Source organism: Cicer arietinum, chromosome 6 (genome assembly GCF_000331145.2).
Source record: "Cicer arietinum cultivar CDC Frontier isolate Library 1 chromosome 6, Cicar.CDCFrontier_v2.0, whole genome shotgun sequence".
Taxonomy (NCBI): domain Eukaryota; kingdom Viridiplantae; phylum Streptophyta; class Magnoliopsida; order Fabales; family Fabaceae; genus Cicer; species Cicer arietinum.
Genome location: NC_021165.2, coordinates 48,067,849 through 48,079,457, shown reverse-complemented (window position 1 = coordinate 48,079,457; position 11,609 = coordinate 48,067,849). Strand labels below are relative to the sequence as shown.

The window sequence follows — 11,609 nt, the reverse complement described above, 5'->3', positions numbered from 1 at the left end:
AATCCTATTTAAACCTTTGAACACGTAAATCGATTGCTCAATCGACTATGTTACCGTTTCTGGAAATCCTCAATCGATTTGGTAATAATTACCTTCAACGGCTAGTGAGAAATAGTCACAACGGTAATATTTCAAATCGATGTCCAGAATTACTTAATCGATTCCCAAATCGATTGTCTAAACGTTGAATACTGAACTAGTCGATTGTCCAATCGACGCTCGGGCACACTTCAATACAAATCTCTGAACTTTGAATCCTGGGCTAAAACAATCGATTCCCAAATCGATTCTTTAAACAAAAAAGAACAAACTTGAAATCGATTACCCAATCGATTTAAACAAAAACTTTCTGATTAAATGCCATTGACTCTTTTCTTGTGTCATCAATACAACTTAGTTGACCAATCTTTCTTCATTTAACTTCATTTAATGTTAAAGACAAGACTCTCAGACTTGTCTCCTTTCACGTGTCTTGAGCATCCACTTTCAAATACCAATCTTGCTTGGTGGATGTCAAACACACCTGCAAAAATAATTAAGTTTTAGATCTAGGTACCCAATTCAAATTGGGTCCTGGGGGGTCAGTTTCTAACACAGATTTCTTTGCTATCCAAACTTGCTTCCATCCTCTATTGGCTAATTTTTTAAATGTGCAATTTGATACAAAATGTCCCTTTCTGCAACAGAAATGACATTTGCCATCAAAGGATGAATGTTTGTTTGGTTTAGTAAAGATGTCATACATACTTTTAGCAATAGCAGATTTTTGACCATGTTTGACATTTCTGGTTTGCATATAACCAATACCATATCTATATTTATTTCTTTTAACATGCATATTTGGTGTATATCCTAAACCAGATTTTTCATGAACATGTCTTTGATTGCTAAGTATGACATTCAGTTTATCTTTACTATTAGCAAATTTCAATAAATCAGATTTTAATGATGCAACAGTATTCTCAAGTTCAATGCATCTTGCAGATTTTTCATGTGAATCCTTTTTCAGTTGTTCACATAAATTTTCAATTTCTTTATGTTCATTTTTCATTTGTTCAAGCATTTTCTTTGTGCTCAACAACTGTTTTATGGAATTCACATAATCATCATGCAGTTCATTGAAAGCTTCTTGTAGCTCATCATATGTTGGATTAGATTGTGAACTAACCTCATTTTCTGATTCTGAATCGGTATTTGCCATGAGATACAAATTGACTTCTTCTTCATCCGAAGAGGAAGAGGATTGTTCGTTGTCATTCCATGCAGTATATGCTCTTCTGGCTTTGTGAGCTGGCTCCTTGTCTTTAGTATTTGTAGTCCTATTTTTGTATTTCATCTTGTGACAGTCAGACTTGATATGACCAGTTTTACCACATTCATAGCATGTAATTGTCTTGTTGTCACTAGTCTTGGAGATAGATGGCTTTCTGAATTTATTGTCTTTCTTCTTCAGAAATTTCTTGAACTTTTTAACAAGTGACCCGATTTCAGTCTCTTCAGTTTCACTACTGGATTCATCTGAGCAGCTATCTGATTCAGTTTTCGATTGATGGGCTTGAACCTTCAAGGATAATCCTTTCTTTTTCCTGCTTTCCATTTCTGATTCGTCCAGCCGATGCAGTTCCATTTCATGTTCCCTTAGTTTTCCAAACAATGTTGCAGTTGTCATCTTTGCTAGATCTTTAGATTCAGCTATGGCTGTTATTTTGGGCTGCCATTCTCTAGTTAGACACCTCATAATTTTTCCAATCTGTTGTTCGTTGTCCACTTGCTTTCCCAATGCGTGAAGATTGTTCACAATGTGTGTGAATCTGGTTTGCAGATCGCTGATGGATTCGTCCTTTTTCATGCTGAATAATTCATATTCGTGCATAAGTGTGTTTACGCGAGCTCTCTTCACATCTGTGGTTCCTTCATGTGTTTCTTGAAGAATGTCCCACATTTCTTTTGCTGACTTGCAGTTTGACACTCTAAAGAATTCTTCTGCACAAAGAGCAGATGTTATAATGTTCTTAGCCTTAGCATTATAACCTACCTTCTTTTTGTCGTCGTCAGACCAGTCGGCTCTAGGCTTGAGAATCATTGAGTCATTTGTTCCTGCAATCTTGGGAATATATGGACCGTTTTCAACAGCGTCAAGGATGTCTATGCCACTGGCTTCCAGGAAGATCAGCATCCTGTGCTTCCAGTACATATAAGCTGTTCCGTTGAAAGCTGGAGGTCTTGCTAACGATGCGCCTTCTCCCAGAAAATCGTTTGAGGCCATAGTGCTTTTATGAGTGTTACCTCTCGAAAAGTTAGGCTCTGAGGCCAATTGTTGGTATATACGACCTCGTAATAAACGGAATATATCAGAATGTATCAGTTCTTTATGAAATTAAATCAATTTCATACACACAGCGGAAATTAAATTGTGGCATACAAGATTAGCAAGTTTTATTAGATTGATATATATTGCAAGATAGAAAATTAAAGGAGTTAAGGGTTAGAGAAGATTGCACCAAGGATTTATACTGGTTCAGTTGTCCACTTGACAACCTACATCCAGTCCTGACAATCCAATCGGATTTCAGATTTTCTTCTCCAATAGAAAGAATCAATTACAGATTGTCCAGTTTCCTCCCTGAAACCTATCTATCTTAATGATCTCTTTCCTATTGATCACCCTCTGATCCTTGTAGATACTCGGCAATCTAACACTGAATCACAGTGCGACTCTTTCTTGTTGAGCTCTCTCACCCAAGAAAGTAGCCACCAGTTTCTAGCTGGCTTTCTATCAACCATTTGATCCTTGTAGACACTCAGCAATCTAACACAAAATCAAAGTACGACTCTTTCTTGTTGAGACCTCTCACCCAAGAAAGTAGCCACCAGTTTCTAGCTGGCTTTCTATCAACCATTTGATCCTTGTAGACACTCAGCAATCTAACACAAAATCAAAGTACGACTCTTTCTTGTTGAGACCTCTCACCCAAGAAAGTAGCCACCAGTTTCTAGCTGGATTTCTAGCTTTCGTTTCGTTTCAAAGTATTGTTACAGACAGATTAAAAGAAGTACAAAAAGAAGTCTTCAATCTTGATCAAAGTGTCTTCTCACGAATCTGGATATTCAAGGATTGTTCATGAGAATTTTGTCTTTTCTCTCAAGATCACTTTTTCAGCTCTCTCATTGATTATGGATAATCTTTTGATCTTGATCTGAAAAAGCAATATCAGATTGTTAACAAAGTGTATTGTGATCTGTTATTGAAGTTGTCTTGAGTTCTAAGAATTATGAAAGTTATGATCAAGGTTCTGAGAGAAAAAGATTGAAAATCAGTTTATATAGTTTCAGAAAAACAACTACTAAATCGATTTACCAATCGATTTATTAAAGTTATAAAACATGTGTAATCGATTTGCCAATCGATTATCGCGAGTCTTGTTTTTCTTTAATCTTGAAACTATATAAGCTAATCGATTTACCAATCGATTCTTTTAAAGCACTTTTCAGAATAAATCGATTCACAAATACGCATAATCGATTTGGCCACAAACTGGGAGTTCACTGTTATATTAAAACATTTGTAAAAATCGATTCCCCAATCGATTGTGTTTCAAAAAGTTTGTTTCAATCGATTTCCCAATTGATTGTGTTTAAGTCAGTGACTCAGCTATTTTGATGTTAGTCAATGTGCCAATCGATTTGTGTGTATTTGCCTGAAAAGTTCTTACCTGGCGTTTAGTTCAATCGATTTCCTAATCGATTGCAACCAAACTTAACTTGATTGAAATTCTCACAATAGATTTTCCAATCGATTGTGTTAGTCAAGGCTTAAGTTACTTTTGAAATTTTATTTAGGCAATCGATTTCCTAGTGCCCTGTGACTTCCCAATCGATTTGCCAGTCGATTAGTTTCAATCAGTTTTCATTTTGTGATATGTACAATCGATTTGTCAATCGATTAACCTGTAAATCAGGTTGCCACTGACTTGTTCAATTTTCAATTCTAATTTAGTTAGTCGATTTCCCAATCGGTTATACAATCATAAACATATACTTATCCTTACACCCTTGTTATGCAATCGATTTCCCAATCGATTTACTCAGTGAATAATCAACTTTTGTTGATTTCTTGTGTTCCAAGCAATTTGTTCCAAGTGTGTAGGATTGGATTGTTGTTCCTGAAATCTTTCTCAATTCAAATATTAGATTTATCATATGATGTATGAACATTGTATGTTTGTTGATTATGTCAAAACTAGGATTAAGAGGACTAAAGTCCAACAGTCTTCCGTCATGCCAACATTTTCCTCTACCTCATTGATAAATACTACATAATCATTCGGAATAGCATTTTTCCTTTCTCTAGTGGATCTCCGCAATGGAGCTGGCTCTTGAGGCACTTGTTCTTGAGGATCTTGAATTTGATCTGGATTTTGTTCTTCCTGAACAACCAAATCATCTTGAGTTTGTTCAATAATGGGAAAGTCAATTGGTGGAAGAATCAGTTCTGGAATTGTTACCGATTCTTCCTCAAAGACAAAATCTTTAACCTTAATCTTCCCCCCAAACTCAATATCCTCAAAGAACGTTGTCGTTCCCGTCTCAAAAATTGTTCTCAAATTAGGATCATAAAATTTATAGCCCCTTGATTTTTCTAAGTACCCTATAAAATAGCTGCTAATTGTTTGGGGTTCAAATTTCTTTTCATTCGGCCTATAAGGCCTTGCCTCAGCTGGACATCCCCAAACATGAAAGTGCTTCAGGCTAGGCTTACGCCCAATCCAAAGCTCATAAGGTGTTTTAGCCGCTGCCTTAGTTGGTATTCTATTAAGAATGTATGCTGCTGTTTTTAATGCCTCTCCCCAGAGTGACTCTGGCAAGGTGGAATGATAAATCATACTCCTTACCATATCCTTAAGAGTCCTGTTTCGTCTTTCAGCTACACCATTCATGCTGGGTGACCCCGGCATAGTGTATTGTGGGACGATTCCACATTCCTCTAGGTATTTGGCAAATGGTCTTGGACGTTGTTCACCTGAACCATCATATTTGCCATAGTATTCACCACCACGATCAGATTTGACCTTTTTATTCTCTTATTAAGTTGATTCTCAACTTCTGCCTTAAAGGATTTGAACACGTCTATTGATTGGGACTTTTCGTGAATTAGGTAAAGGTAGGCATATCTAGAATAATCGTCTATGAATGATATAAAATATTGTTGACCATTCCAAGAAGGAGTTGGAAATGGCCCACAGATGTCCGTATGTATCAATTCTAAGACGTCTGTAGCTCTATATGCGCCTAATTTCTTATCTTTAGTCTGTTTTCCTTTAATGCATGCTACACAAACGTTAAAGTCTGTGAAGTCAATGGAATCTAAAATTCCATCTGACACAAGTCGTTCAACTCTATTTTTAGAGATGTGACCTAGACGTTTGTGCCAAAGCACTCCTGAATTGAAATTGTCAATTTTCCGCTTAGTACCACGTGATTCCACATTCAAGGTTTCATTATAGTTAGCCACAGTTTCCAACAAATAAAGATTATCATAACCAGAAAGTAAACCGGTTCCAACAACATTCGAATTTAAAGACAAAGTAAATTCTTTATTCCCGAATGAACAATAATATCCTGATTTGTCCAAATAAGAAATAGAGATCAAATTCCGTCTAAATGACGGTACAACAAAAGTGTCTTTTAAATCCAAATAATGACCGGAACTTAATAATAATCTAAATTTTCCTATGGCTTCAACTTCTACCTTCTTCCCATCTCCTACATAGATGCATCTTTCAGTATCACTAGGCTTTCGGAAGTTCAGGCAACCCTGCATTGAAACACTGATGTTAGTAGTTGCACCAGAGTCTAACCACCAAGTGTTTCCAGGTACTGAAGCTAAATTAACCTCAGAACAGACCAAAGACAGAATCATACCTTTCTTAACACGCCAAGCGTGATATTTGGCACAATCCTTCTTCACGTGTTCAGAACTCCTGCAGAAGAAGCAATTGTTATCCTTAGTCTACTTCTTTTGTTCTGGACCCTTAGTAGCAACTTTGTTCTTGGGCTCCTCAATTCTTTTCCTTTTGCCCTTGTCTTTAGAGATGCTAGTAAAGTGAGCACTTTCAGTCATATCTTGCTTCAGCCTGTCCTCTTCTTGCACACATAATGAAATGAGCTCATTAAGAGTCCATTTCTCCTTTTGACAATTATAAGTCACCTTAAACTGACTGAATTGCGAAGGAAGAGACAGCAATACTAAATGAATGAGTAAGTCATCTGACAACTCAAGCTTTAGTCCTTTAAGCTTAGAAGCAATGTTGGACATCATCATAATGTGCTCTCTTATATTTCCCTTGCCTTGATACTTCATGGAAATTAAATTCTGAAGCAAAGAACTTGTTTCAGCCTTATCACTTTTTTCAAAGTGTTTTTCCATCTCAACAAGGAAATTTTTAGCTGTAACTATCTCATCCGAGATAGCACCTCTAAAGACCTCAAGAATGCCACGTTTTATGATCATAAGACTTATGCGATTTGAGCGATCCCATTTCTCATACTCTAATTTTTCTTCAGAAGAACTAGAGTCCTTAGGAGTAGAGGGTCGATCAATTCTTAATGCAAGGTCTAGATCCATGCAACCAAGAACAATCAGAATGTTCTCTTCCCATTCCTTAAAATTTGTCCCATTAAGGACAGGAATAGAACTCCAATTTGCAGATATGGAAGCAATAGATGCTGTGAGTTAAATAAAGAACGAAACTTAGAAACTCACATTTTAAGAAAACAAATCAATAAATAAATAAATACATATGTTCAAATCATGGAATTTAACCCATCTCAAGATACCCGGTGCACCATTGATGTCAAGTCTTTGGACAGTAACACCAACTGCTAGTGGTACTCTTGTTGCAACGATCAAATATTGACAATAAGACATGTCAAACAATAAACCTTCCTTTGGGCCGATTTACTGCTCACATGTATACCAAATAATTGTCACACATTTATCATCGCAGGTGTACCATGTAATTCTGCCAAATATTAACCTTCCTTTGGGCCGGTCAATACTCGCATGAATAAACATATACACAACCATTTGACACTCTTCACGAGCAATTTAGACAAGAGAGGTCACTTTGGCGACATCAAGTTTCAATTAACTCATTCAAAATGTCAAACTTGACTTGAACATATATTTATTATATCCAAATAAAACAATAAAAAAAAATATTGTTCACTTATATACACAGTGTTTCATTAGTATTTGATAATTATTATTTTATCAAAAAAAAAATTAAAAAAATACACACACTACGTAACCCTATATATACTCACAGGGAATGTAGACGCGAATAAACACATAAGCTACATACTCCGATAACTTCAAAAACACCATAATCAGGGAATGTAGACGCGAATAAACACAGAAGCTACAATTCTTGCTTACAAATCAATAGCATACATATTCAATTCCGAAATGAAAAACATGCAAAGATTATTAACGACAATAGGTTTTAAAAATCACAGTGTGTTCAACTTCAAACCATTACAAAAAAAAATTATAACCGGAAACAAAAAAATATGGATTCCATAATATATATATATCAAAATTCCCAAATGACAAACCCTAATTTTTCAATCATGTCAAAATTCCCAAATTGAATCCTAAACAAAGACAATAACCGAATTTCATCATGAATTAAACATGGTAGGCTCTGATACCAATTGTGGGAAAACCCTAATAACGTTGTGCTCAACAATCCATGTCAATTACATGATGAATAGCCAAAGGAGGAAGCGTACCTGTGGGAATTGCCATTAATGAAATCCTGCGATGATGATGATAGAGCCAATGGGTTGGGTGATCTTCCTCAGCAAAACACCCTGAAGACCTTGCTCTCTTGATGGGGATAGAGAGAACCAGAGAGTTTTCTCCTTTAGGGTTTGTGAGACTGAACAGTCTTGTTGTGTTTGACTTGGGGACCATTACCCCTATATATAACTATTATTAGTTATATCCCAAATTGCAGTATTTCCAATTCAGTCCCTCATTAAATTAGAAACTTCCTGGTATCTACACTATTAATTTTCATAACTATTATGCTCTTTAGCCATAAACTATTATATATTATTTGACCCCTAGTTTATTGGCTAATTATATAATGACCCTAACACACTTTATTAATTAATTACATATGTGACCCATAAATCTTACATTGTTTTCATAAAGTTTATTTCTTTAATGGTTGGGTTGTATACATCAAGTTTGTACTTCAAGTTCTTCCATTTTGTTAATTTCTTGTGCTTATGTATGAGTTATTTTCAATAAAGTTTGTTTTTTTAGTGGTTGGGTCGTATATATCAAGTTTGCACTTCATGGTCTTCCATTTTGTTATTATTTTTTGTTTGTTTTTGTTTGAGTTAATTTTATAATGTTTGTTTCTTTAATGGCCGAGTTATATTCATCAAGTTTGTACTTCAAGTTTTTCAATTTTGCTAATTTATAAAGTTCTAATTGTTAAGAATAGTGATTCAATTGGTTTGTTAAGATTGGTGACTCAATTACGTTGTTAGAGTAAGTTAACTTTGAGTTAGTTAGTGAGTTTGCTCTATGTTTGTTAGTTTCTCTCTATATATAGCTTTCTTGTATTCTTTTGTTTATTTTTTTATCAATTTGAATTCTAACTAATTTTTTTCATTTATCAAACTTATTTTTAACATGACATTCATTTTCAATTCTATGATGTTGTTATTTCCTAAGTGGTATTATTGCCTTTGTTGCGATTTTAATTATACCGTGGATTCGTAAATAACATCATCAAAGATTGCTATGATTTTGTTTTAGAAAAAACAAATATTAATCTATTTTCGAGAAGGAAGTTTTAATCCCCAATTAAAGATAAATTGTTCGAGAGAACTTGAATTTGAATATTGATTGTAACAATTCTTAGTAAGACTTTACTTACCTTTCGGTTGAACTCTAGATTACTAGAGCCCATTCCACTAAGAATTGTGAGGGAAAATCGAATGAACTTTATTTTGTAAATTATCACTGATCGATAAGTTTGATGAGAATGTGCAAACTCATTTCAAGGATTCTAAAATATCATGAAGGGGATTCGCCGGTTAATCTGTTTGCATCCAATATATATAGATTGGTAAGAGCAAATCGAACCTAAAACTTAGTGTGATGCACATACTCTGGAATTTATTTGTACAACTTTCATTATCATTAATTTCATTTTCTTCTTATTCAAGATTTGCAGCATACCCCGAACATTTCTCATTCCATGTTTGAAGATTTTAGTAACAAGCACACTCTATGTGCAATCTCTTCACCCTTTGTTGAGCTTGCGAGGGGATGATAAAGAATAGGTAATCTAAAACTATCATGTCAGGACCTTAACTAACTTGTAATTGTCATACCGAAAGAATAACAGTTTGACATCTCAAGATAACTAACTATAGCTAGACTAGATTACCTATATAAGCTAGTGATCTTTGAATTTGTAAATTATAACTAATTAACTTTCATTTAAATCCGAAATTGAATCAAAACAAATTGAATACTCTAAAATTCTCACAATGAAAAATACTTACAATTAATAATTCTATCAATGGTCAATATTAAGCTAGAGTATTTTCTGACGAAAAGGTAAATCACATGTTCCAATTGTTTTTAAAAAACAATTAATTCCGTATTTTTTTTAAAAATAATCAACTAATTGGATAATTGTTTGAATCAAAATTCAAAACGTTACAATTCGATTTGAGAATAATGAGAACATTAGCAAGATTTAAACGAGCATTTTAATCGTTTTTTATCGTGTTGTTAATGTTGAGAAGTATTCCGATTATACTATCAAACATAGTTTTACTGTGTTTTTTTCTAAGCAAAATTTTATTATTATGTCAATATTATTATTATTGTTATTATGTTAATATGTTTTTTTAGATTCAAAATTAAGTTATTACTCCAACCAAAATAAAATTTAAAAAAAATTAGATCATGTTTTTTGAATAAAAGATAAGCAAAAATCAATAAGTTTTGCTTCCTTTATTTAATATAAGGTTTCATAGTTTCAATGACCAAATTTATTAATCAATGAATTTTTGAATTAGATAGATAAAATATAATTAACAATATTTTTTTTAATGAATTTAATATGGATACACTTTCAGTATAAACAATTTTACGGCAACAACTTTTTCTGAATAGTCCTTTTTTTTCTTGTCAAATATGTCTAATTGGGTTATTTTATTTATAATTCATGTTGGGATAGTATATATGTTTGAGCAGGATGTGCTCTACTCCCTCTGTCCCCGTACTTTACACACATTATTTTTTATTCAAAATCAAAAATAAAATATTATTAATGATATTTTTTATTTATAAAATATATTAAATAAATTTAATTTTTATTTAATAAATAAAATTTTTAAATTTACCCATATTTATTATTTTTTTTAGTATGCGTGTTTAAGGCTTAAAGAATGAAAGTTAAAAAAAAAAAAAAAATTAAAATAAGAGAAATCAGATAATCAGGCAAAAACCCAATTAAAATATTATACTATTTAGTTGATACAACGACACATTAAGAGACCATACATCTAATACAGTCTAGTACAAGAGGATAGGGCCATGTATAAGATGAGCCTCCATCACTCTCAATCCTTATTCTTAAATAGGAACAATAATGGCACTCTCATAGTACTAGTGAGATGTTCCATATTCCTGCGTCCGCAACATCTTCAAACCCTGATGCTGTAAATATAACAAATTAAAAATATTAGTCATAATTAATAATTAATTTCCAATTTCGCCCAACTTCAAATAAACTAAAAATTGAGCAGTATATTACAAAACAAAGAATATATTTTGAAAATATCCAAAAATAAAAAGTTGTGAAACAGTCTATAATGAAGAATAAATTAACAAAATCTTAAAAAAGTTAGACATACGTAGCACAGTTGGTGGAGGTACTAATCTTGTAAGGAATGTTAACACCACATTTGCCAGGGAGAGCAGCAGCATTGTTAGCATTCAAACGAGAAATAGAACCAGCAGCACTTTTCAAACAGTTACAAGCAGCTTGACGATCAGGTGTGGTAACAGCTGCAGAATTAAGGTTCCTAACTCCACCACAGCATTGTGCTGAAGGACCAGGACCACCTTGAAGATAACCAAGACATGGAGCAAGAGCAGCACTTACACGTCCACATGTTATTGCTGATTCTGCCATTGGTGCAATAACAATGCACATTATTAGAGCTACACATACAACCTTCATGCTTGCCATTGATTCTAAGTGAAATTTAATTGAAATGTGTTTTCTTGTTGTTTAGAATTTGAAGTTTTGTTGGTTTGTTTTGGTGAGTTTTAAGTGTGGGAGGATGGGGGTTTATATAGAAGATAAGATGAGGTAAGGGGGGTGTATTTCGAGATAGTAGGAACATGAGAAGAGTGATATGAATTAATTGGGTGGTGGTTGTAGTGTATTAAATTATGTATGGTGGATGGTCTAATAATTATTGGCCACTTGTCTTGCTAATATACGATGTAATTTAATACTTTGGTTTGCTGTTAGATTTCATGATAATGACAGTGGGACCCACCC

The 11,609-nt window shown here is 33.7% G+C and overlaps 1 protein-coding gene across 1 annotated transcript; it reads right to left on the bottom strand.

Moving 5' to 3' along the window:
- Positions 1-10,519: 10,519 nt before the first annotated feature.
- Positions 10,520-11,366, bottom strand: LTP (non-specific lipid-transfer protein). The gene is made up of 2 exons (NM_001309682.2): positions 10,954-11,366; positions 10,520-10,756 (listed from the first exon to the last, which is right to left on the bottom strand). Exons 1-2 carry the CDS (start codon positions 11,289-11,291, stop codon positions 10,744-10,746), a joined length of 351 nt encoding a protein of 116 aa, NP_001296611.2. The 5' UTR covers positions 11,292-11,366; the 3' UTR covers positions 10,520-10,743.
- Positions 11,367-11,609: the final 243 nt, after the last annotated feature.

What these genes read in the sequence shown, in the direction of transcription:
- LTP (NM_001309682.2), bottom strand. Translation starts at nt 11,291, where the DNA reads ATGGCAAGCATGAAGGTTGTATGTGTAGCTCTAATAATGTGCATTGTT.